The sequence below is a fragment of the Lontra canadensis genome, unplaced genomic scaffold, assembly GCF_010015895.1.
Source record: "Lontra canadensis isolate GAN:19392208 unplaced genomic scaffold, GSC_riverotter_1.0 scaffold13, whole genome shotgun sequence".
Taxonomy (NCBI): Eukaryota; Metazoa; Chordata; class Mammalia; order Carnivora; family Mustelidae; genus Lontra; species Lontra canadensis.
Window position 1 is genome coordinate 27,728,296 of NW_022631007.1, and position 26,324 is coordinate 27,754,619.

At 48.1% G+C, this 26,324-nt stretch overlaps 1 protein-coding gene across 7 annotated transcripts in view; it reads left to right on the forward strand.

The window, feature by feature from the left end:
- Window positions 1–26,324, forward strand: part of TANC1 (tetratricopeptide repeat, ankyrin repeat and coiled-coil containing 1) — a 239,731-nt gene that overhangs the window by 195,176 nt on the left and 18,231 nt on the right. For all 7 annotated transcript variants that reach the window (XM_032857876.1, XM_032857872.1, XM_032857874.1 and 4 more), the window contains 5 exons: window positions 3,682–3,790; window positions 4,621–4,743; window positions 11,116–11,352; window positions 13,352–13,537; window positions 16,099–16,177. In XM_032857876.1, the coding sequence (XP_032713767.1) occupies window positions 3,682–3,790; window positions 4,621–4,743; window positions 11,116–11,352; window positions 13,352–13,537; window positions 16,099–16,177 (734 nt within the window). The remainder of the gene's footprint in view (window positions 1–3,681; window positions 3,791–4,620; window positions 4,744–11,115; window positions 11,353–13,351; window positions 13,538–16,098; window positions 16,178–26,324) is intronic.

Below are 26,324 nucleotides of genomic sequence, written 5' to 3' on the forward strand. Positions count from 1 at the left end.
GCTCAGGTCATGACCTTAGGATTATGAGATCGAGCCCTGAGCCCTGTGTCGGGCTCCACACTGGGCATGGAGTTTACTTAAGATTCTCTCTCCCCCTCCACCTGCTTCTCCACTCCCCTCCTCATGCTCTCTCAAAATAAAATGATGGAGTAATTTGTTCTGTATCATTTCCTATAATCTGAATTTTGCTGATTGCAACCTCATGGTATTTAATGCACTTGTCCCCTCTATTTCCTGAAACTGGTGTTTAAATCTAGAGACTTGATCAGATTTTGTCTTAAAGTATTTTTTGCAAGGATCCTTAATAGGTGGTAAGTCTGCTTCCATCATCATGCCCAAAACGCCTTAGGGCCGCTGATGATCCTTTCCCAGATCTGTCCGTTCATTAGGGTTGCATGAGGAGTTTTAATGTCTTGAACAACCTCCTGTCTGTCCTCTTTTCTACATGTCACGGACTTGAGGAATGACCGGGTGGGATGTCAGGGGGTGGCATGAGCTACCATAGACAGGAAGAGCTGTCTGAGACGTCAGGTCAGAATAAGCAGGGTGTGCTCTGGCAACAAGAAATCTAGTTTGGCTAGAGTTTTTGTCGGGGACCGGAGGAGTTAACAGAAGTATAGGGAAAGTGGACTTGAATCCGTCGTCTACGGAGAACCTACGGTTGAGCAGGTTCAGGACGCAGGTTGCCTGCGTGGGCAGGAGTGTGGAGGATGTAGAGCCTGGGGACCTGTGTTAGAGGCCGTGGGGACTCGGTGACCCTGGCTTGGGGGCACAGCAGGGTCGAGGCAGGCCCTGCTGACGTGAGATGGCGGGGCACGGCGTGGCCTTCTGAGCAGAGTTGTGGAGGAGGAGGTGCTGTAGACGATGTCAAGGTATCAAGCTTCGGAAACCAGGAGTGGCGCCGGGCTTCGGAAGGCTAAGAGAAGCAGGAGCTGAGGAGCAGGTTTTGCTTCATGCAGCTTGAGCCTGTGGGGTGAGCAGAAGCCCCGACGCCACCCCGTGCCACCAGTGGGTAGGTTCTGGTGGGGAAGTGAAGGGGGGGTCTGAAGCCTGGGGAAGTCGACGACGTGGCATCATTGGTGGGAGAAGTGGTGGAAGTGCCTGGGGAGCAAGTGTCGTTACCCAGAAAGGGAGCTCCTGACTTCTGGGGCCTGGAGCAGGATTCCGGGAAGGAGGCTGGGGTTCAGGAGCTGCTGAGAGCTAAAGGACGATGAAGACCAAGAGGGAGCCGTTGACTTCCTAGTGTGAGAGGAGGGTCCTTCCTCCTCAGAGATTCCTTCCATCCGGCTGTGAGGGGCGCTGGAGGGGAGAGCCGATGTCCTGGGATGGGAAGGGGAAGGGTGGAGGGGGCCACGGACACACAGTGTCACAGTGTCTCTCAGAGCCGCTGATGATCATACTTGCTGAGGACTGTTTGTGCGGTACAGGGTGGGGGAGGGTTTTGTTTTTGACACAGGAGGTGCAGGTGTTGTTGGAAACGGTGTTGAAATAATGTGGGGAAACCTAATCCGTGAAGAAGGAGACATTGGACATGCAAGGGGACGGGGGCAGGTGTACAGGCAGCTTGCCTCCTCTGTGTCCCCACTGAGGCCCTTCATGGCACGTTTCTACTGAAGCATGTTTACCACGTGTCTCCTCTGGTTGCTGAGAGCGTCTCCAGGGAAGCGCCTCACCTCGTTCTCCAGGGAATCCTATGTCCAGCACAGTGCTAGCTAGGAGGTGGTGTTACGTATGAATGAGAAATCACCAGGCGCTGATGAAGAGCATAGGCCCTCGCCCTGGGCAGATGGTGGTTCAGATTCCCAGCCTGTTGTTTCTCAGCTGTTTGGTCTTTGGGACACGTCCCTTAACCTGTACGGCCTCTGTTTACTCATGTAAACAAACTGGGATTATGATACTTGGTGGTTCACGGGGTTGTGCAGATTAATGAAAGAATTCAGTTTCTGCATCTGGCGTATAGTGAAAGCTTGATATAAAGCAGCTTTGGAGAACAGACTTACGAGTGCAGGTAGACTCAGAGGGGTATGTGATCCGGAGACCAGGAGGGAGGGATGAAAGTAAATGGGATATAGAAGAATGCGGGTGTCTAGTGATTACGTGGTGAGTTGTCTCCTCCGGCAAGAAGCTGTGTGTTAAGCTGAGATGACTAGAAGCCGTTGATCTCGCCACTGAAGGGTGATGGTCGTCTCCCTATAAGGGGCAGCTGCGCTACTTAGCCTCTCGTGTCTTTGTGGTGGACGTGGTTGGCATGGCCACGGAGCTTGGCAGCCTGGGAGACTGAAAACAGCTTAGCCCGTGGCTGGGGAATGTGGGCCAGGATGAAGCCTGGGACCTGCCCATGGCTAGGGAGCACTGGAAGGTGGTAGAGAGCAGGAGGGGTGGGAACATGGGAGGATCTCACCTGAGAGGGCAAACCCATGCTTGAGGTCTGGGAGGTGGATGTGTGCTCGTGGAAGAGCTCTAGTCCCTTACAAGACGTCAGACAGGACACTCGGTGTCAGCGTGGTAGTAAGTCTTGCCTTCCCCTATAGTATAAAAAGCAATCTCTTGGTCTCCTGCCTTGGTCTCCTCATCTCCAACATGGTTTGTAACCTATTTGTAAAACAGGCGTGCAGGTGAATAGCTAAACAGTATTTAAGTAATGCCTGCTTTTAATCATCTAGTTAGAGAATGCAGAATTTTTTTTTCTTAGCCTTTATCCTTTTCTCTACAATTACCTGCTCATCTCCCCCTGCCCCCTCCAAAAAAACCCCAGCACCTGAATTTCAGGGTCTCCATGAGACCCTCTACATGGAGAGCCAGAAATGAGAATAATTCACACTGTACAGAAGTCAGTGCTGTTGGAGTAAGCAACCCTTAGCATCTTTCCCAGACAGACGGGCTCAGACAGAGGCCTGGAGCCCACAGGGGGCAGAATGCGGCTTGTGAATGTGGAGAGCATCCTGGGTGGGATGGCTCCTTCATGAAACGGTTGGTGGGGGATGAGTTGGTGGTGTTAGTTGAATGTCCACCATATGCCCAGACCTAGCAAGTTCACTTGTGCATCTTAACTTTCTCCCCTGACGAGGAACTGCCTAGAATTCTAGGTGTTTCTGTGATGAGCTTTTGCATTGCCTGGCTTGATTTTTCTTTCCTTCTCATGGTCAGGTTTTCTCCTTTGGCCAGGTCTCCTCCCAGTGGTGTTTATGCTGAGGGGAGGCCTGATTCCTGGTCCAGTGATGGTTCTGCTCCATCTGCACGTCCCTCCATCCAAGAAACATATACTTGAATGGTTGCTGAGGGGCAGGCATTTGCTTGGCCATGTGACTGTCAGTGTGCCTTAGGCAAGACCCTTCATCTCATGGAATTTACATTTTTGTGAGGGACCTAAGTAAGTGAAGTGAGGAGTGATGGATGAGGGACAGAGAGTGGGATGGTTCCAAAGATTAAGACCTGTTCTGTCCTAGGACCTTTTTCTAGGTCACTCCACAGAGATAGGGGAATCCAGAGAAAGCCCTAAAATGATGGGAAGAATAAACAGCATGGGCCGTCTTTGTAAAGAGGCAACTTTTCATCTATTTTATATGGCGATCCTGAGGCACCAGGGGAACAGCTCAGAGTCGTGTGGAGATGTTCACACCTGAGAGCCTACAGTTCGTGGAATGGGGTCTTCGTTCCCAGCCCTTGTGTTTCTTCTTCTAGGAATGGGCATGCTCTCCTGGCCTTCATGTTCTCTCGACAAGAGGGCAAGCTGAACCGCCAGCAGACCATGGAGCTTGGCCACCACATCCTGAAGGCACACATTTTCAAGGTGAGACACATCACTGCCAGGAAGAGTTTCGTCACCATTTTGATGGATTTTGGTTTTGGATATTTTCAACAGCTTTATTAACCCTCGGAGAGCTTTCCATGAGCCCCATTTGTCTTTCCCACTTTGAGTCTCTTTTAAAACTTCATTTTCGTCTAAAGATTCCACCTCATTCATTCCCTGTTGTTTCTTGGGTGTATAGATGTTGAAGAGCCTGAGCTACATGACCTGTGGGGTTTTGTACTCCCTGGATTTTCTACGTCCCCATTTCTTGGGGTCTAGTTTAACATGTTTTTTTTTGTGTTTTTTTTTCTCTTTCCTCTGATTTCCTGTCATTTGGTAGTTGTATCTAGAGGCTTAATCAGGTTCAGGTTGGATTGTTGCTTTCTTGGGGGTGGGCAGAATGTCACAGTTTCTTTCGAGTTTAAACTTCTAAGTTTGTTGGGGCTTTCTGGCATCAGGAGGGGGATAGCATTTGGGCTTGCTTCTCTTAGTGGCTATTACCAGTAACTACTGATGTCTGCCTGGACTCTTCATGAAGGGTTGCAGAATGGTGATCCTCCCAGTTTTTATTCTTCCTTTATGAAATGGTTGGAGAACTTCTATAAAAAGAAACTTTCTCCTCTGCTGTAGTGTATGTAGCAAGGGCAGGCGCGTTCCTTGGCTCTCGCTTTTAGGGAGGGAAGTCAGGCTCCCAGGTCCTGCCATTCTTCGTGCCACAGCATATGCCCTGCCTTAGTGCCCAGCTGCCCCCTCCCAGGTGTACCCCCATTGCAGCCAGACACCCCTGGGAACGGAGACATGGATGCCCATTTGTCTCTGATTGCTTCCAGGGCCTCAGTAAGAAGACAGGAATCTCTTCGAGTCACCTCCAAGCCCTGTGGATCGGTTACAGCACCGAGGGGCTCTCTGCTGCCCTCGCCTCCCTCAGGAACCTCTACACTCCCAACGTGAAGGTGAGCGACTCTCTGCATGGAGAGCCCCCAGCCCCCGCCCCCGTTCCTCCAGCCGTCCTGCCTTCCCCTGCCCTGGGGAGTGACCAGAGGAGCTGGCCGAGCTGCTAATGATGCTTTTTTCACTGATATAAATCATAAGGATTGAATGCCCTATGACTGGTTCTCCCCTAGGAGTTTAGCTTTTGCTTGGGCGGGAGAATGGTGCTTCTGTATGAGCACGTGGTGACAGTTTCAGAGCAGATGTGATGAGGAAGCAGTTCACAAAGGAGAGCAAAGGTCAAAGGGAGATTTCCAGGGGAAATGGATTTTTAAAGTGTCCTGGGTTTCGAATCTGGACCATCTCTTTACGGCTCATAGGAAATTAAGCATTGATGAGCGACAATAAAGCGGGTACACAGAGACACACTGTTCTAGAAGTTGCACGTACGTGTGTGTTTGTGATCTTGGGAAGCATAGCAGGCAGGGGTCAGCCCACGGCTGGGCCAGGAGTGTCCTCACTCTTGATCACTGGCTGTCATGTCACGGTCTTCTGCTGTGCTTCTAGAGTAGGTTTTCCTTCCTCATTTAACCCAGTCTGGGAATCTAAAACACATGAGGGCCAAGTGTCTGTTAACGGCAGCAGAGAAGGGCTGACTCGAGAAAGAGTGTGGGAATGACTGGTTTACATTACAGCCACTTACAACCATCCTGTCGGGTGCAAGGCAAAAAGATCACAAATGTCTTCCACTGGACATGTCAGTGAGACTCCAGGCCTTTCAGCCCCGGGTGCTGACATGCCCTGCTGCGTATAGAACCTCTGAGGCCATTTCTCAAGGAGCCAGGTCCTCCCCTTCCAACACCTCCATGAGCACAGTCCTGCCTCTTCCCTGCTCAGTAGCATGAAGGGCGAGTGTAAGTAAGTGGTCATGTGGGGAAGGAGGAGCGAAGCCCTGGAGCTTTCTGGGCATCTCCCTTCCCTCTTCCTTCCTCCAGTTTATCAGACCCACAGGGGAAGGGTGCTCTGGGGACCCTCCTGGGGGCTCCTGCACCTCTCCTCCCCTGCCGTCCACACACCCCACCCTCAGTGCCTGCGCCTTAGCTGTGTGTCTGCAAGAATGGGCCTTGCAGACCGCTTCCTTGGTAGATAGAGTTCTGCCCCCGCGCTCCCTCCTCTGCCTTCCTGGTGCTTGGGAGAAGCTAGAATGAGCAGGCCAAGGAGAGGAGCCCACGTGTCAGGAAGGATGTGGCAGTTCTCTGAGTCTGGGGCAGCTCCCCCCGGGCCCTGATAGCCCAGGCGGCGCCCTGGCGTTGGGTAGAGAAGGGCCGCTGCGCCTGGACGGATGCACAGTGGAGCTTTGCAAAGAGGAGCGGTGCCTCGTTCCGGCAGCCTCAGCCCCCTGTTAGGGTTCCAGGCTTGAGGAACCCAGGGCACCTTGGATTTCAGCCTGCCTCCCCTCTTGGCTGGGCCCCTGATAGCAGAGTACCGCGGACGGCCACTCACAAGGACGCTGTGCTCTGCCCTGCTCCCTCACCCGACAGACAGGTGTGATTGCTGCGTGCCCGACTGAACCCACAGGAACACCGTACGAGGCGGGTGGATGGGGATGTGGATGTTTGTAGGGAAGGAGACTGAGCTCCTGCTCACAGGGAGCTCTTCCCTTCTGGATGGAGTTACTCTAGAAGAAAGGCGGAGACCATGGCTGAGTTTAGAGTTCACACACTGGAGTAGTCCTATTAAAAATTTTTGTTTTACTTAGATTTTACAGAAATGAGAGTCGAGGTTACTGTGATAACATGGTTTCCTCTTTCAGCTAAAAGCATATCTTTTGGCTTCTCCATAATTAGTAAAATGCTGTAATGATGAGGAAGAAAAATAATAAAAATGGCCATATCTGTTTTCATTACTTGAATGAATTATGGGCACAGAAGTTACTCTTTTAATGTGGAGAAAAGTAAATGGGAAGTGTCATACCCTGTCAAGTACGAGTTTTTAAGACAGTAAATTAAAAGGTACAGAGTGAGAATGTAATGAACTTGACCCTCCTGAGATCATAGACTTCCCTTTTCAACATACTCACAATTTTAAGAGTTGTCTTTGTTTTGTAGAACTCCAGTGTCACCTACATCTACATGATGCCCAGAATGCTATGACTTGGTTATAGAATTTTAAGGCTTTCCATTATCCTTCTGTTTCTTTTATGTTTCAGGGGGGGAAAAAAGGGTTTTCACAGAATCTTGAACAAATTACAGTAATTTAAAATTATGCATGCAATTAAGGAACTTTTTTTAGAGAGTATTAAATGTTGTCATACAGGAATGAATGTCATTTTGAGCAATAATTGCAGTTTGCCACTTTGGTAAATTAAAGTGACTTGCTCCAGAATGATTGCTTGGTAGATGAATTTTAATTTTACTGGCATGCTAGTGATTTCTAACAGCGTAGTCTCCCCTTGCAGGCCGGGGTCATGCCGGCCCACTGGGGTCCTGGCTGCCAGGGCTTCTAGGCACCCACCCAGCGGGTTGTTTTCCTCACGTGGTCCCATCAGAGTGGCAGCCAGCCGTGGGCTTCCCAGGGCCATGAACTGGGAGAACTGAGGCTGTGATTCTTCTGGCTGAAGGCAGAGGGAGGGAGGAGACGGGAATTAGGCTTGGACTTTGGCCGGACTTGCCCTGATGCAAAGGGTCTGGTCATATTCTGCATGACAGTAGGCAATACTCATTTAAAGGGGTTCTGTTGGTCTGAACCTATGGAATACGGGGAAAATTGGGACTCCCGTGCCACTTCTGGTTTTTCATGATCTCATTGGTTTGCCTGTCTTCTTTAAACCCCTTTTTAATTTTCTTCCATTCATTAAACCAGACACTTAGAGATAATATTTCCATTTCCAAATGTTAGGCAGGGAGAGCTTATGTGACAGGGAGGAAGAGGAAATTTCCATGGGGTTAGGAATTAGTTTATAGGATGAACCATTAAGTCCCTTCCTTGAATGCGGAGTAATCTTAGCTAGAGCTGCCGCAGCGGCCGCTGGACCACAACAGTAATGAGCTTCATGCACAGAGCTGATCTGTGCCTTTCCCCTCAGAGCCTCTGTTTTCTCACCTGTCTAATAGGAGGTGACCAAAGAACCTGTCTTACACTGATCCGAAACCTCATCAAGATGTTACCACTTTTGGAAGAACATCTGGCATCTCTTGTGTGATAGTAAAAAACAAAATTTAACCAAAGGAAATATGAAGATCTAATTGGCTTTATTAAGGGATTCATGAATGGGTCAGCATCCCACCTAGCGAGCAGAGGGGCGCATGGAGGAGTTGTACAAAATGGCAGGTTTTCAGAGGAAGGAGAGTTGGGGAGGAAAGTTATAAGCAAAGGTAATGAAAAGATTGTTCCAGGCAAGGTCACTTTCCCTTGGGGGAAAGGGCAGGGGGTCTTTTTTTTTTTTTTTTTTTAAGATTTTTTTTTTTATTTATTTGACAGCGAGAGCCTGCACAGTAGGGGGAGCGTCAGGGAGAGGGAGAAGCAGGCTCCCTGAGAAGTAGAGACGTCCTGCTGACTCAATCCCAGTACCCTGGGATCATGACCTGAGCCCTGAGCCGAAGGCAAACGCTTGGGGGCGAGGGGGTTCTTGTTTGCAGATATCTCATCTTCCATCTTCCTATGGCAGGTAGAGAAGGTTCCTGTGACAGATGACCTCACTGATGCTGATCAGAAAATTCCAGATTGACAGGTTAAGACTTAGTTTCTGGGGCACCTGTTTGGCTCAGTGGGTTAAATAAAGCCTCTCCCTTCAGCTTAGGTCATGATCCCAGGATCCTGGGATCGAGTTCCGCATCGGGCTCTCTGCTAGGTGGGGAGCTGCTTCTCCGTCTCTCTCTGCCTGCCTCTCTGCCTACTTGTGATCACTATCTGTCAAATAAATAAATAAAATCTTAAAAAAAAAAAAAGACTTAGTTTCTGGAGGAGATTGAAACTGCACCCAGGTTAGGTATTAAGCCCCGGTTTGGTGACTTGGGCTGGCCCAAGTAACACCATCCATTTTGGACTGGTGGTTTTCTTTTTAACGATGGTTAAGTGAGTTCTTTTTATTAGGTTTTGCCTACTCTCAGGGAACTGAGACTCTGCTGTAGACCCCTGAGAACTTCTGGGATGTACCTTCCCGGTGCCTGTTACAGCAGGTGCTACATCTCTCCTCAAGTAAGCAGGAGGTCTCCCTGCTGCTCTGTGCTAGTGACGGGGTAAGGGCAGTTAGGTGGACCTCTGGGTTGCCAGGCACCTGGGGTCTTGTCCCTTCTAAAGAGTCTGTGGAAGGTGACTGACAATAGCAATTAATATTTATTTAACACTTACAGGATGCTAGATCTGTGCCAAGAACTGTATGTGTGTGAGGCATGTTCATTTTAATTACGAAGGCAACAAGTCAGAGAAGTGAAACTCTTATGTCTGTTTTTCCAAAGAGGATGTGGAGGCTGGAGGCAATTGGTAGCGTGTCTCAAATCTCACAGCTGGAAGGGTGCCTGGCTCCGAGCAGGCCCGTGCTTTGCAGCTGCATTTATCACCTGATGTGTTTACAGCCCCAGCTGCCAACTAGAATCCCTTGGGAGCTCTTGGTACCATGGCCAAGTCAGAATCTCCAAGCCTGGGCCTCAAACATTGGAAACTTTGAAGCTCCCAGGGGGTTTCCGTGTGCAGTGAGGTTAGGAACTGTGGGCTAGGGAGAGAGCCACAGACCGATTGGGGGTTAAGTGGTAAAAATACCAGTAGCATCACACCAGCAAAGGAAATGTTTTTCCTAAGAAGCGGATGAAGTGTGGGTTGGTGACAGATATCTTTAGGAGAGCTCTGCCTCTACGCGCATACCTTCCAGATAAAGTCTTGTAAGGAATCCAGCAAGGACGTACTAGACGTACAACATTGTTAGCAGAGTCTCTGTGGGGTAGGATGGGATGGCATACTGTTGTTTTCTTAGGAGACCCCTGAAGCACAGAGAGATTGAGTAATTTTCTGAAAGTCTCACAGCAAGTTTAGTGTGTGGTGGATGTAGTAATTAGTAGAAAAAGCTGGTGATTTTCTGGGAGTCTTCTGTGGCTGACAGTCCCAGAGGCATATGAACATTTTAATGTACTGTACTTTTTCTTTTAGGGATGCTTTTTTTGTAAAGAAAAGAGTATTTGCCATTACTTTTGGCTTTACTAGCTCACTGTTAATTATTTAATCCTGTGATGATTGTTTACCTGTCAGAAAAATGAATTTTCTGTTTTTATTTAGATTAAGCAGTGATTTTTCAAAGTGTGGTCTGCTGACCAACAGCATCCATATCGTCTGGGAACTCATTAAAAATGCACAGTCTCAGGCCCTCCTGCAGACCTACTGAGTCAGAGATCTGGGGGTGGGACCTGAAGATGTGCATTTTAAGTATACTTTTTAAATAAAAGGTTTTTGTGTTTTTTTTTTACTTCAGTTTAAAAAAACCATGAAATTTACTGTCTTAACTCTTTTTAAGTGCAGAATTCTGTAGTGTTAAGTGTACTCCTGTTATCGTACAATAGATCTCCTGAACTTTTTCATCACAAAACTAAAACCCTGTGCTCACTAAACAACTCATTTTCCCCTCCCCTCACCCCCTGGTAACTGCCATTCTACTTCTGTCTCTCTGGATTTCACTTCTCTAGGCAGCCCATGTAAGGGGACATACAGTGTTTGTCTTTGTCTTGCTGTGACCAGCCTTTTTTTTTTTTTTTTTTACTTAGTCTCATGTCCTCCAGGTTCATCCATGGTACAGCATGTGACAGGATTGCCTTCCCTTTTTCTTTTTTAAAGATTTTATGTATTTATTTGAGAAAAAGAGCACGCAGAAGGAGAGGGAGAAGCAGGCTCTCTGTTGAGCATGGAGCCTGATGTAGGTCTCGATTCCAGAACCCTGGGATCACAACCTGAGCCGAAGGCAGCTGCTTGACCAACTGAGCCACCCAGGCACCCCTGGATTGCCTTCCTTTAAAGGCTGGAAAATACTCCATTGTATGTAGGCACCACTTCTGTTTCTCCGTTCATGAGTCCATAGACATTTTAGTTAGCTTCCATCTCTTGGCTACAGTAAAGAGTGTTGATCCCCGGTGGTGCAGATGTCTTTGAAATCCTGATTTCCTTTCCACTAGATATAGTCCCGGAAGTGCGATTGCTTCTAGAGGAAGGTCCGCACGGTTTTCCATAGCAGCTGCCATTTTAGATTTCCACCACCAAGAAAGGACATGGTCTGTGTGTTTCCGGGTCATACTGTTGCACACTCTAGCTTGAGGGCCCCGGATTAAAGTACAGATGCTGCCCCTCTCCGCAAATGCTGTTGTGACTGACATTTATGCGAGAAATTAATCTTGTTGGGGGCCATCAATCAACAGGTGAGCCGTCTCCTGATTTTGGGAGGGGCCAACGTGAACTACAGGACAGAAGTGTTAAATAACGCCCCAATCCTGTGCGTCCAGTCCCACCTCGGCCATGAGGAGGTGGTCACTCTGCTCTTGGAATTTGGCGCCTGCCTGGAGGGAATGTCTGAGAATGGCATGACCGCCCTCTGCTATGCCGCAGCTGCCGGCCATATGAAGTTGGTGTGTCTGCTGGCCAAGAAGGGCGCGAGGGTAAGCCGGTGGCATTCCCTAGTGGGTGGGGGCAGGGGCCTTGTTAGAATTATCGTCAGCTGGGCCAGCCTGTCTGCTTTGTCGAATTGCAGCAGATAGAAATTGCCACACAAACAGAAAGGGTGAGCAGCCTGTGTCAGGCAGAGCCTGAGGGTCGTGCTTGGGGCGCAGCCTTGGCGGGGAGAGAGGGTCCTGTGCTTTGCTCATAAGCTCTGAATTCTGCTTCATACTGCCCAAGACAAGGCAGATACCAAGAACACCCCTGGCCACTGGCCGCAGGAAGGGAGGTCATCCTTCCAAGAGCCTGGAGATGGTGACCTAGAGCTCAGTCACACATTGTAACACAGCACTGGATTGATGGAAAAGGTTTTAGATGTTTCATTTTTTTTTTCTCTCTTCTGCCTATCCCATTTCATTGCATGTCTCTCTCTCTGTCTTTAAAGATTTTGTCAGACAGCTAGTGAACATGAGCCAGGGGGAGGGGCAGAGGGAGAGAGAGATACAGGCTCCCCACTGAGCAGGGAGCCCAATGCACCAGGTTCAAACCCAGAACCCTGGGATCATGACCTGAGCGGAAGGCAGATGCTTCACCGACTGAGCCATCCAGGCATCCCTCATGTCTCTTTTTTTAAATAATCAAATGAGTCCTGCGGGTCTTAGAAGCCACATGCTTGAGCACGTGGCATGGGAGCTGGACAGCCAGAATCCCCATTTCTCCACCTGCCAGAGAGGATACTGGACACCCTGTGGAGCCTGTGTGCCTCAGGCTTCCCATCTGTATAATGAGTATGACAACAGGATCTACCACAGGGCTGCTGTGTGAGCATTAAGTAAATGTAACCATGTTATTAAGTAAGTTACTCTAGGGTCATTAATGTGAAGAGATTAAACGAGAACAGTGCCAAGCTCACAGTAAACTCTATTTAGGTTTACTATAAACATTTCGTTGGGAGAGAGGGCATGTGCAATAGAAATAAATCGCTGGAATTTGTCTTTATGGTGAATTAGGATATTTAAGTTTCAACAAAAAGACATTTATTAGGCTTACAGTAACTGTGGGAGCCTTTTTGTTTTCCCCTCCAAAATACAGCATTTGGGACAAATGAACTTTAGCTCCTGGAAGAAGGAGAGTGCTGCAGTGAAGTAGTGGGTTCCTTCATTTTTGCATCTAAACTGTGGCATCTTTATTCCGAGGCTGGCTGACCCTTCCCAGCACAGCTGACAGCCCTATAGGAGGAGACTGGATGGCATTCAGGAGGTTCCTGCAGAGCTTTCGGGTGGGGGAGCAGAGTGTCCCCAGAATCCGCAAGGGGGTGAGGGTAGACCCTGAGCTCCTTTCAAGTGCAGTATTTCTGGGATTAGATAGGGAATGACACATCGTCTGTGGCCTCTTGGACCTTTAGGAGGTAAGCTGCCCTTAGACACTAACCTTGTGGTGAGCTGACCTTCCTGGCTTTGAGCCCCCACTTTACCTGCTAACTCATCCTAGCTCACCTGACTGTACATGACCTCCTTCCCCAGTTACACAACCCTCAGGGTCCCTTGCTGCTCTTCCCTGTTCATAGCTGGGTTTTTCCAGATCCCTGCCTTTTGCGGCTCTCCTGGTTCAGTGACTAAACTGCTTTATTTTCCCAAATCCTAGTTTGTCAAAGCGACTTAGAGTGTTCCACTGACGTGACCAGCATTGGGAAGTCCAGGGCTTTGGCTGAGGTTTTGGTCTGTGTCCTCACCCGTGTCTCCCAGAGAACTTGGAGCTCTAAGTCATTTACTGGAAAGCCAGGAAGTGATTGCTAGATCTACAAAGGGTCCCAGTGGCCTGGGGTCCATTCACTACAAGAATGTCATTCAAATGGAGATTCAGTGCTCTAGAGAAAGTTGCCTTGGAATGGGAACCCCACAAGCACCTGCTGTGGGATGGGGTTTGTGCACTTCATTTGGGGTGCACCCATGATCTCCAAGAGGAGGTGATACTAAACCGGGCCCTTCTCCTGCCCCCCAGGTGGACCACTTGGATAAGAAAGGCCAGTGCGCACTGGTGCACAGTGCTCTGAGAGGCCACGGCGACATTCTCCGCTACCTGCTGACCTGTGAGTGGTCGGCGGGCCCTCCCCAGCCGGGCACGCTGCGGAAGAGCCAAGCCCTGCAGCAGGCGCTGACGGCGGCCGCCAGCATGGGCCACAGCTCGGTGAGTCTGCACTATGGGGTCCCTCCTGGGAAACTGGAAGTCGCAGCCCGGTGTGGATCGGGTGCTTTTTCCGGTCATCTTAGTTGCTAGCCTGTGATGCACATAAGGAATGAAAGGAAATGAGGATTTTAGAAATGGCAGTTGGTTTAACGGCGTGTTCAGACCTTGGGCTGGTGTCCCACCCTTCCCGGGAGAAACCCCAGAGTCCAGGGTCTCAGTGTGCATGCGTGCTCTGCACCAGGGTCAGCGAGGAGGGGGCCCTCGTGATACTCTTTCTCTGCTCCTTGTTAGTGTCCCAGTTCCTTCTTCCTCTGTTGTACGTTTACTCACCAGCCCTGCTGTCTTCCACTTTTTCCCTTTGATTCATTCTTTTGTCCTTGTGATGTTTTAAAAATAATCACGTGGAATGCGAATTCTAAAATTGTTGGTGAGTATTTGAAGCATTTTTAAAAATAGGACTTGAAAGTTCTGTTAGCATGTGAGAATGTTTGTCATTCATAGTCCCTGCACTGAAGGAAAGCTTCGTGGAGTAGTTAAATAGAGCACTTATTTTTGGTAGGTGCCGGTATTTCTCGGTATTTCTCCCTTTGAGGATTTAATTGTCATCTCCGGATATTAAATCTGGGACTTAATAACATTTTACCTGTTCTCGTCTACCTCTTTCTCACTCTTTAGTACTTTCAAGCAATTAGAGTTGCCAATATTTGGTAAGATCCTAACCCACAATGATTTATAGTAAATTTGGGTGGAAAGCCAGCTGGCTGGCTGACTTTCTGGCATTTAGGACACAAGGGCAGACACACGGTCATGTGCACACACACGCATGTGCACACGTGCACACATGTGTATGGACTGAAAGCTGGCTTAATTGTGGCATTTAAAACATTAAAAGTACATGTAGATAGTGTACTTAAGCCAGCACGATATATCGCAACAAGTGCAGAAATACAAGAGAATGCAGCTGTCTTCTCTTAAGACGTGTAAAAAAGATTTACAAAAATATGAAACAATGCCAGCCAATTTACCTATGTATTTTATTTTTGGAAAAAAGTAGTAATTTCATTTCAAAAATACATATTTCATAGCAATATGTTAAATGTTATTGTATAATGGGTGTATAGTTATTCCTTTAAAATAAAATGATAAATGTGTTTAAGTAGCCATATATGTAGATGCAAGGAGAGCGTGTTAAATACACACATCTGCAAAGGGAGATGTTTTCCCTTTTTAAAGTGTTCCCTAAATCTGTGTGGGAACACAGAGTGTGAAAAATCATCAGAAGGAGGACAATGAATGCCATGTATAGATGTGACCGTTGTCTTAACTCCTGTCATGCTCAACTTGTTTCAAAGCTGGCTGGGAAGAAGGCTGTGCAGAAGCAGCCTCTGTGGGGCCCGGAATGGTCTCCTGGAAGAGGGTAGGGCTCCTTCACCAGAAGACTTGAAGGGTGTAGTCCTTTGCTAATGCTGTTGAAACAAGTGACCACAAACTCCCGTGTCTTCAAATAACACACACCTATTCTCTTACAGTTCTACAGGTCTGAAGGCTGAAATTCAGGTGTCAGAAAGCCAGTGTTCCTTCTGGGGGATCTAGAGGAAAACATTTCCTTGCCTTTTTAGAGCTTCTAGAAGCCTTGTATTCCTTAGGTAGTGGCCCCTTCCTCTGTATTCAAAGTGTGTTACTTTAACCTATGCTTCTGTCATCCCATCTCCTTGCTCTGACATTGGTTCCTCCTTTCCCTCTTTTGAGTGATTATGTCAGGTCTCTGTGAGATGTACACCTGATAATTCAGGATACTCATCTCATGTCAAGGTTCCTAATCACATCTGTAGATTCCCTCTTGTTCTATAAGGTAACATTCACAGGTTTCCAGGCAGAGGATGTGGACATGTTGGGGCCATGATGCAGCCTGCCACAAAGGCTGTGGCTTGGGAGAATGGAAAAGGGCTTTGTGACGATCTCCTCTTGGCACTGTTGCACAGGGTGAACGCTGGTTTGGGGCTCATGTGCTGCCATTTCCCCACGAGCCAGCACTCCTGCCTGCACACTTGGGATCCAAAGCTCTGTTTGCTAAGGGAGAAAGGAAAAGAACTAGGGAATAGAAGAGGAATGTTGTCAGTAGAAAAATCATCTGGATGATACTATTTATTTTATTTTATTGAAAAGGTGTATCTTGCTTTGTTTTCTGTCTTTGTGAAAAAACGGATTCACTGTCTCATGGCGATTTATGCAGAAACTGCACTTTGTACCATCTCCCGTGTCGTTTGTTGATTAGGCTGGCATATTTGGGTCATGTTGGAATTCATTAGAATTCTGAGTGCCTAGTAATCCTGAACGATGTTGCTGAAATTCACTGAGGTTTTTTTTTTATTCTTCTAAAAGTGAAAATGTGGATAGCATATGAATTATGCTTGAAAACAGTTTTCATTATATTTTGTCTCCTTGTGCAGCATGAGATAATCATGGTTACAAAAACAACACCCTCTCTCCTTTGATACGTGGGATATAATAAGCACATATGGCTCTGAGAACTCATTAAGTCACCTTGCCACTTCTGACAGGTGGTCCAGTGCTTGCTGGGGCTGGAGAAGGAGCACGAAATAGATGTCAATGGCACTGACGCGCTGTGGGGAGAAACAGGTAATTATGGTTCCCAGGCTTGTGATCTAGGCCAGCTTTCTTGATGGGTTAGCCCCCGTTTTGGCCTGAATTGTCTTAAAAATGACGTGGGATGCATGTAGTCCTATTGTTATTTTATCACGAGGCATTTGAAGTGTAGAGCTTTTAAAACTTCCCAAAGGAGTAGTAAAAACTTTTCTCAAAGCCAGTAAAATCATTTTTGAATTAGACTAGCAGTTCCTGCAACATCTAATGAATCTCAGCTAGAAATATCGAAATATGATGGTAGTTTCTGCGTGATGGAGTCTTCCGTATCCGAACCAGCCTGGTCTTCCTCTGAATGATGCAGCCTGAGCAGGGCGGGAACTTCCAGCCTGGTATTCTGATGAATCGAAGGTGCTGGGCAAGGAAGGCTGCAGCCAGTCTTGCAGAATGAGAACAGGACTGCAACCCCGGGGAGGGGGTTGGGGTGGTGGGGGGAACTACTTAAAGTCCTGACTACAAGATACTAAATCCCTTTTCATCGGTGCATGGGGTATCGTGTTTAACTGTAGTGCGGGAGGGAAGCCGGAGGTGAGTACATCCTGATGATTTGAGTCACTTACTTGTCAGATGAGTGTAGATAATGCTGCTTTGAAATTTTCCATTTGACTGAGTTGGGATTCAAAAGATAAGACTCCAAGTGATGAGTTGTTATTGAATAGGTGTAACCAAGAATGTTAAAATGCCTTTCCAGGCTGTGGCTTGTGGCATACATACCTTGGAGATACTGCAGGTTCAGCTCCAGGCACTACAATAAAGCAAATAACACAGTGAAGTGAGTCAAATGAATTTTTGGGGCTTCCAGTCCATGTAAATGTTCACATTGTACTGTAGCCTGCTAAGTGTGTGGTAGCATTATGTCTTTAAAAATATACACACCTCGATTAAAAAGTAATCTTTGCCCAAAAAAGCTATCCTCTAGGCTTTGAGTGAGTCATAATCACTGATCACAGATCACCAAACAAATAAAATAATGGAAAAGTTTAAGTATTGTAGGAATTACAAAATGTAACCCAAAGACATGGAGTAAGCAACTGTGATTGGAAGACAACCCTTTCTCGGTGGCAAGGTTACCACAGACTTTCAGTTTATAAAAAACACAGTGTCTGTGATGTGCAGTAGAGTGCGATAAAACAAGGTATGCCCGTGTCTGCCTTCAGTCTGTACCTGCACAGTATTTCCAAATGCTTCCCAGTTGTTTCCTAGCAAGACAAACGCTAGTCCGTAGAGCAGCTCAGCTAACTCACACTTGCGAAGCAGGTCCGGTGCCCAGCAGGGAGTACGGGCCTGCGCTCCCCAGCCTCCTGGCGCCCTCTCTCTGGGGCTGCTGCCATGTGAATGGCTTAGGAAGCTCACTGTGGTACCTCGGGAGGAGAAGGCAAGACCCCAGATGGGGTTTGATTACGCTTGGGCTGAACGCGCATAGGTTTAACTAGTGTCCTGGATTCCGTGGAGCCTTTCCTCCGCCCATTCAAGTAGCACAGGCTGCTCTGTAATTTGGCAAAAGAGAAGCGTCCATCCACTTTCATACTGTGTGGCAGGTAGCAACGTGGTGCCTGCCAAGTCACAGCGCACGACTTGGCTTTGTACTGAGCCTAAGGTCGAAATCCCTATGTGGACTGCCCCACTGCGGGACCCATTTCTGTTCGCTGACGACCCTCGGAAGTAAAAGAAGTTGTTTCACTTGCTGGCTGTGTTTGGTCATCATTCCCGAGTGTGGTCCGTGGTGCTTTGTGTCTCAAGCACTCTGAACTGGAGCTTGTGGAACTCCAGGCGCAGCCCAAGGGTCGCATCCCATGAGAGATCCTGTCGGGGACGTGGGAGGGTGACAGGAGTAACTGGAAGCATATGGATAAAGCAGTTCGGCATTTCTTTTTGAACCTCTGTGGAAGTTAATACGGGTCTGCTCAGTAGACAGTCAGCGATGGCCAGCTTGGCTTTAGGATACCCACCGATGGGGTCACCAGGCAGGGTCTCCTTGGTCCGTGTTTGGCTTGCCTTGCCATCCTTTTTCTGTGCAGCAGTTCCGCCCCGTTTGCTGATGTTAGCTACCTGCCCCTCTCTGCTCTCACAGCCATGTTCCAGAAGTGGGGCAGCTACATCTGTGCACAAAATCCTTCCCCACTTTGCTGCCGGGAGAGACCCTTGAGCACCTTGTGTATCTCCTTTATGTTGCAAAAGTGTTGTTTTCATGCCTGTTGCTGATTAGAAGCTGCAGGTCATCCGTGATGACAGCTGATGGCCAGAGAGGAAGGAGCCCAGGGAACAGCAGTCCCGTTGGAGGTCTCTGGTCACTCTGGCCAGTCGCGACAGGGTTGGTGGGAGTAGGGACAGTCATGTGCCTTCTGTACCCTGAGCATCTCCCTGCTGAAGATCTGGAGTCACTAAATGTCATCACAAAAGCGGATGGTTCCTATCTGAGGTTGAAAGTATAATAGATTTTAAAGACTTTCATCTAAAATAATAACAGGGTTTAATTTGAGAGTTTATTGCCGTAAACCTGCAGCTTTTAGAAAACTTACAGGATGTGTCTACTGCCTTTAAGAACAGAGAGCTTAATTTATGTAAGTCTCCCTTTTACCAACACCTGGGCCCATTTGCTTTTCACGTTTGGTTGACATTTAGAGTCCCGCTCTGGAGTCCGGTAGCTCTTGCTCACCTGCCCTCAGGTGGAGAGGTGGTGGGACCCATCGGAAGACACGGAGGCACCAAGGAGGGAGGGGCTGGTGCGGGCCTCTACCCACAGCCCCTCTGAGCCTCTGCTCCATGAGGGTTGTTCAGAGACGCTGCCAGACAGTCTCAGGCCCGTGGTCTCGGGGCAGCGTGGAACAGGACACCAACCTGTCAGATGCTTGTGTTATCTGTCTCAGGCGTTCCTCAGTCATGAAAGTAATTGCTGGCTCCCACGAAGTCCCAGCCCAACCGACTTACTGTTTCCATATCTGTGTTTGTTGTGAATGAGCTCAGACTGAAATGATGGGAGATGCCTGACTGGTGACGGCATGCCGTGGCGAGTTGTCCGAGGAGCTGTGGTTCCAAGCTGCAGGCTGCTCTCAAGCCCGTGAGCCTGCTCCCTGGGTGTTGGGTCAAATTTCCTCTTGCTCTGTAGGGAGACAGAGGCCCTTCTCTTTCATCCTTTGTCATTTTATATGCAAATGTGCCTGTCTTGAAGCAGAGCCTTCCCCCACCCCGACTCCGCTGGGACATTTTGCAAGTCAGCCATTTATATATTTAGTTGTTGATGTTGTTTATTTATCAAAGGCTGTTTTCCCCAAACTGTGGGCTTTAAGAGGGCAGACGTTTCCTGGCCTCTTGTGCTCACCTGTGTGAATGGCGACTCTTGATTCTGGTGTTGTCCCCAGAACTTTCTGTGATGTTGGAAATGCACTCTGTGCTCTCCAGCCTGGTGGCTGCGAGCCACTGGCCTCGTCTGGTGCTTGTCACTTGGATGCTGGCTGAGTGAACAAGTGGGTTTATAGAAAACAAAACCATATAGTTTATAGGGTAGGTGACATTAACCTTGCAGAATAATTTGGGAGAAATTTTGTTGCTGGAGAGGGAGAGGTAAGGATCCTCTTGCTCCTGAGGCCCCAGTCTTGCAGTTTCTTCGTGTCTGTCATCGCACAGGTCGTGTCCTGCTGGATTCTGGGCTGGCTCAGAGACTCTTGTCCGAGGCAGCCGCGCGTGTGTGGAAAGTGGACCAGGGTGCTGGCTCACAAATGCAGGAACACAGCTGTTAGCGACCAGACGGGGTGTGGGTATGGCGGATAGCACCCTGCACCCCTGCCAGCCCCTCCTTGTGTCCCTCACGTCCCCATGCCTCCCTCCCTCCACCGCCAGCTCCATTGCTCACCCACATGTGCTGTGCCCTCACACCGTTCCCTCAGAAACCCTTCCCACCGCTTTCTAGCTGGTCTGTCAACAGGCCTGAGGCCCTGGGCTTCGTGCGCATCGGAGACAGCTCCCAGAGCTCCCCTTCCTTGATTTCTGCAACGGGCTGCCCTGTCAGGGGAAGTCAGAAGTCTGACTGAAATCCTTCCTGTCAAATGTTCTCTTACGTTGCTCAGGCTATTTCAGTTGGTAAAATAGTTTGGTCGGTAAACTCTTTCTAAAGAAGTTTAAGTATTGCAAGTATTATGGGTTTTTTTCTTTATAAGGATTTTATTTGTCAGGGAGAGAGCGGGAATGCGTGTGCACACAAAGCGGAAGGAGAAGCAGGCTCCTCGCTGAGCAGGGAGCCCTTTGTGGGGCTCAGTTCCAGGACCCTGGGATCATGACCTGAGCCGAAGACAGACACTTAACTGGCTGAGCCACCCAGGTCCCCCTAAATACTATGGTTTTTTTAATGCCAAAGCTGTTAATACCTGATTTGCCTCTCAAAGAGCTGACTTTCCTCTGCTGTCCATTAGGTAGCTTCTTCAGCTCCAGGGCCTTCCCTTTCCTGGCGTGTTGGGGCAGGTTGGTGTGGCATGTGTCCTAATCACAGCTCACTGTTCTCTTTATTCTGGACGGAATTCTGGGTAGGACCTGGCTGCCTCTGGAACTTGAATCTGAGGTCTAGCCCTGTCAGCTGGTATTGGGTGCGGGGGCGGGGTCGGTTACTCACACCTGTTTCCATGCTGGACCATGAAGCTGAGTAATGAGTTGTACTGCATCCTTGATGTTTTCAAAGTTGCCGACTTTTCTCCCTGAAACTGCTTTAATTTCCCACTTTGTGGCTGTGCCCACCCTCCCAGGGGAGGCGTGACCTTCAGCTCTGAATAGCGGGTGGACCCAGGCCATGGACGGCTGAGCTTATTACACTAAGGTGCGCACACCCCAGGAAACAGGATGCCTTACTGTTGGCTTGAAAATGGCCCTTTGTGGATAGTGAAACTATGGAAAGAACCTAGATGTCCATCAACAGATGAATGGAAAAAGAAGATGTGGTATATATACACAACGGAATACTAAGCAGCCATCAAAAGAAATGAAATCTTGTCATTTGTGACGACGTGGATGGAATTAGAGGGTATTATGCTTAGCGAAATAAGTCAATCCAAGAAAGACAACTATCATATGATCTCCCTGATATGAGGAAGTGGAGATGCAACGTGGGGGGCTTGGGGGTTAGGAAAAGAATAAATGAAACCAGATGGGATCGGGAGGGAGACAAACCATAAGAGACACTTAATCTCACAAAACAAACTGAGGGTTGCTGGGGGAAGGGGGGAGGGAGAGGGTGGTTGGGTTGTGGACATTGGGGAGGGTATGTGCTATGGTGAGTGCTGTGAAGTGTGTAAGCCTGACAATTCACAGACCTGTACCCCTGGGCTAACAATACATTATATGTTAATTTTTAAAAAAATGACCCTTTGTGGGATGTCTGGGTGGCTCAGTCGTTGAGCGTCTGCCATCATTCAGCTCAGGTCATGATCACAGGGTCCCAGGTTTGAGTCTCGTGTCAGGCTCCTTGCTCAGGGAGGAGCCTGCTTCTCCCTCTGCCACTCCCCCTGCTTGTGCTCTCACTCTCTCTGACAAATTAATAACAAATGAAACCTTAATTTAAAAAAAAAAACCCTTTGTTCATTCAGATTTTACTTGATATTTCTTAAAGAGAGGAGGGCTGTCACTTGTTAACTATTTAGAGTACATTTAAAACTTAGGGCATTGAGTTGGGCATTCATGTATGTATGGACATCTCAGAGCAGATTTTCATACTGGTGACAGACTGGAAGGAAAAGCATTTGTCCATTGCTTACTGGGGCATGTGGAGAATTTGTGGTAAGGACTTCTCTAAATATATCCTCCTGAGACAAGCGAAGTGACTTGCTACTGCACACCTAGGATACTCCCATTTTTGGAGGTCCTCAGAATCTCACCATGCTGTTGTTTGAGAAAATCCTTGTCTAGACATTCCTTCCTCTGCTAGTGTTTGAGACCACATAAGATTAGTGGAAATTCAGATTTTGTCAGTCCAAACAAAGGTAGATGTTCTTGATTGGTTTTGGTCTAAAAGCATGATAGAGGGGTAACCCAGGACCCTAGAGGGTGTCGGGGGGAATAAGCCAGGATGAGGGTAGTAGTCCAGGATCCTGGAGGGTGTGGAAGAGGGAGAAGCTTAGGACCCTCCAGGGAGTGGAGCAGGATAGGTTAACCTAGGACCCTATAAAAGGGAGGACAAAGCCTGGTAATATAGGACCCTGGGGGAGGGTCTAACCCAGGCTCTGGAAGGAGGGAGATGGGCATGAAGGTCACCCTAGAGTAGAGAGAGATTTGGGGGTAAGAACTAAGGGCGCTGGGTTTGTCTGTACCCTGCCTTCTTCCTGCTCTAGCGGACCCCTGGGGTTTGCCCCTGGCATGGGTATGCTGTGGAGAGCCATTCCTCTCTGCTGGTAGGACAGCAGAAACCAGCTGACCTGTGTGTGCCTGCGAGCAGGGGGGTGGGGTGCAGGGAGTGGGGCATGCTGAAAACCCACACAGTGCACCTCAGGTGCAAATGAGCTGGTAGTCTGACCGTGTACTGGGATTCTGTTCACGTGTAAAATGTTGCTTTTGCTGTGCATGGAGTCCATCCTTCCCGTGAGTAGTTCCCTTACTGTTCATTAAAAAACCACAACAAAGGTCTGCTTTCAGCATTAGAAACTTGGCTTCTAAAGTTTCAGGTGAAACTTTTCAGCATTAGAAACTCTACATTTTGGGGCGCCTGGGTGGTTCAGTGGGTTAAGCCTCTGCCTTCGGCTCAGGTCATGATCTCAGGGTCCTGGGATCAAGTCCTGCATCGGGCTCTCTGATCTGCAGGGAGCCTGCTTCCTCCTCTCTTTCTCTCTCTCTCTCTCTCTCTGCCTGCCTCTCTGCCTACTTGTGATCTCTGTCAAATAAATAAAATCTTAAAAAAAAAAAAAAAAAGAAAGTAAAGAAACTACATTTCGGTGCCTAGAGCATCTGTACCTCCGCTGCTGCTCGTTCTTTCAGTGCTAGGAGGACTGTGCCTGGTCGTCTGCACTTCCACAGAAAAATCCCAATTGTTCTTTCAAATTCTTACTGAAGTGTGTGGCTCCTTCCTTCCTTGCTTCCCTCCTTCTAGGCTGAACATGAGCTTGCATAGAATGGCTCTGTGGAGGGGCACCTGGTCTGCTCAGTCTGTTAAGCATCTGGCTCTTGGTTTTGGCTCAGGTCATGATCTCAGGGTTCTGGTATCGAGCCCTGCTTGGGATGCCCCGCTCAACAGGGAATCTGCTTCTCCCTTTCCCTCTTCCCTTCCCCCCACTCATGGTTTCATTCTCTCTCTCTCTCGTTCACTCTCTCTTAAATAAATAAAATCTTTAAAAAAAAAATGGTTTTGTGGAAATGCCCTCTTTAACCCTGCCTCCTTGTAAGGAGTTCTGCACATAACTGTCCTCACGGCATGCCCAGCCCTTTAAGGAGAGCAAAACCACACGTTATACATGCTTTAAATTTTTGGTGTGTAAGAGGATCTATCAAAGAATGTGAGCATTCTCAGCACACTTCAGAAGTGACAGCTGTTAGAAGCTGTGTCCTTCTGATAGATCTTCAGAACAAAGTCTGCATGAAATGTGATTTATGTTGTCCACGTTTTAGGAATTTGTTCTTAAATTGAGTTTATGTTATTTATAGTACACATTATTCCTCAAAGGATTTAAAGAGGCTTATTTGAAATAATATATGAAGGAATAGGAAAAAAACTAAAGTCAAGACCAGGACAGAGGGCACAGCACGGTATTCCTGCTTCTGTTTTGGCTTTAGGATGCTGTGTGACCAGAGTTCGAAGGGAACATAGTCATTGTAGATTATTCTTATTGTCTGTGGGAGAAAGCTTAACAGTTCTTCAAAAGAAAAGTATTTTCTGGCAGTCTTGGTCTAAAACAGCATTTATGGTTGGCTTCATTAGTTGACTATCTTTAAAGAAAACTTCCTGGAGACAACAGCGGAGGACTTAGGATCTTGGACTTCACATCCTATCTCCTGTCTCCCCACTAGCTGTGTGACCTCAGGCAAGTTGCTTAACTTCTCTGGGCCTCATTTTCCTCATTTGTAATTCGAGGTGAGTGATACTTGCCTCATAGAAGTTGGTTGTGTATTAAATGAATTTATGACTTTAAAGGGCCATGAAGTGTCAATGTAGGAAGAATTTTATAGGTGTCATAGTAGAATAATAAAATATGTCAGGATCTTCTTATTTCTGTTGAGAGAAATAGATCCAACTTCATTCAGCTGTTTGGTTTAACTCCTGAGTGATACTGATGGGGTCTGGGTTCAGGGCAAATCATGTAACAATTCTTTCACCTCAATAAAATGGACAGAACAATCATCTCTCGTTCAAAGGATTCTTGTCAAGATTGAATAAAAGTTCACCCACAGTGTTTGACCCAGAGCTTGGCGGTTGTTAAGTGTTCAGCAGCTGCAGCAGGCTTCCAGGGTTGGGATAAATTTATTAATATTTAACGTTACTTACTTAGACATTTATTTGGTCTTAATAGATTATTGAAGCAGATGATTAAGTGATAAAATCTTCCTGGAGACAGGAGTTCACTTTGGGATTATTTTGCAGGTACAAGGGACAGAAATGGATTTTGGTTACATATTTTGGTTACATGTAGAGTCCTGCTTAGTGGCAATTGTACATTTTATTTCCTCATTGAATTCCTTGGCCATTTGAGGTTCATGTTTAATCCTCCCACGGAGACAGACAGTGTGTTTCTACAGAACTTGTAACATGTCAGGAGTGTCCTGGCTACTCAGATTTGGTTCCTGCCTTGTTTTAACCTCCATAGTAGCTCACTGGGAGCTGGGACCATGTGGAAGGGAGTCTGCCTTTTATGTGATGCTCAGTTGCCCCCTGTCCCCTGGTTACACAGATGCCCTCCCCTCCATCCTGGCTGCCCCAGGCCCTCCTGGGGCACTTGTGCCAAAAGGAGAACACGATGCAGGGGCAGAAGGAGTTAGGAGACTCATGGGGCTTTGGGCAGGGCTGGCAGCCCGCTCCTAAGGGTGCGGAGCCCGCCCAGCAGGGCTTTGTTCAAGACTGGCAGAGCTGGAGGCTTCTCAGGGGTTCATATCCCAGTGCAGTGGTATTTTTCAGTAAGAATATAATCTCTCTCGTGTTTCATTTTACTCTTTACCTTGTTAAGGATTAGATCAAATAACTGTCCGGCCTCTGTGGAGCTGAAGGATATATAGCTGTGGGCAAGTTGTTCTCTTGAGCAGAAGCCCTCCCTTCCCCTCAGTGATGGAAGCAAACGCCTAACAAAGCAAGGCCCGGAGATTTGGCTTTTATAAATCTTGCTCCGTTCCTAGAAGGTGGAACAGGGAGCGTTGCCTAGCTTTTGTTTGGGGCTTAGTGCTGCTTTCATTCAGGCCCAGGACTTTGGGGCCAGCCTGTCAGTCAGCCCAGACTCAAAGACAGCAAAGCCAAACACAGCAGGGGGCTGGGGGCCTCCCTCCTAACCACTTAACCTGTCTGTTATCAGAAATCAAGGGAGAGGGGCTGCCATGCCCAGAAGGTTTTTAAAAAATCATAAAATCCCCAATCACACTTTACCTTTTAGATAAAATAGCTGAGGCTCTTCCGGGATTGTGTGTGTGCTCTTTACTTTCCTTCTCCTTTACTGCTGAGTGGGGTTAGTTAGGGCAGCAGGCGTCCAGCCGAGGCTCAGACATTGCTGCCTTTGGCACATCTAGTGGTTGCCATCTTGGTTGCAGCTAGAGGGCATTTATGAGAATCCTGCTCATTACTAACTTTGCTCTTTTTAATCTTCCACTCGTGTTTATAAAAGCTGGAAAAGCCAATATATCAGGAAATAGTGCATCAGCAAAGGTCAGCGTGGAAGCAATGCAGAGCCATTTTGTCCCTGTCACGCTCACAGCCCTCTCGGCCGGCGGACTGCCCCTCCACAGGTGTAGACTCTTCTCGCGTGCCCGCTTCGGGCCTGGGAGGGCCGTGTGGATGCTCAGTGTGGGACGAATGTAGGAAAAGTTGGCTTTCTGGAAGTGGGAACCACCTCTGTGCGCGGACCTGTCACCCTTCTCTCAAAGTCTCTAAATTAGGGACAGAAGCATCCAAGGGGACGAGGGAATGATTATCCATTGTTCAGGCCCTAGAGCCGGCCATCCTAGGCCTGTGTAC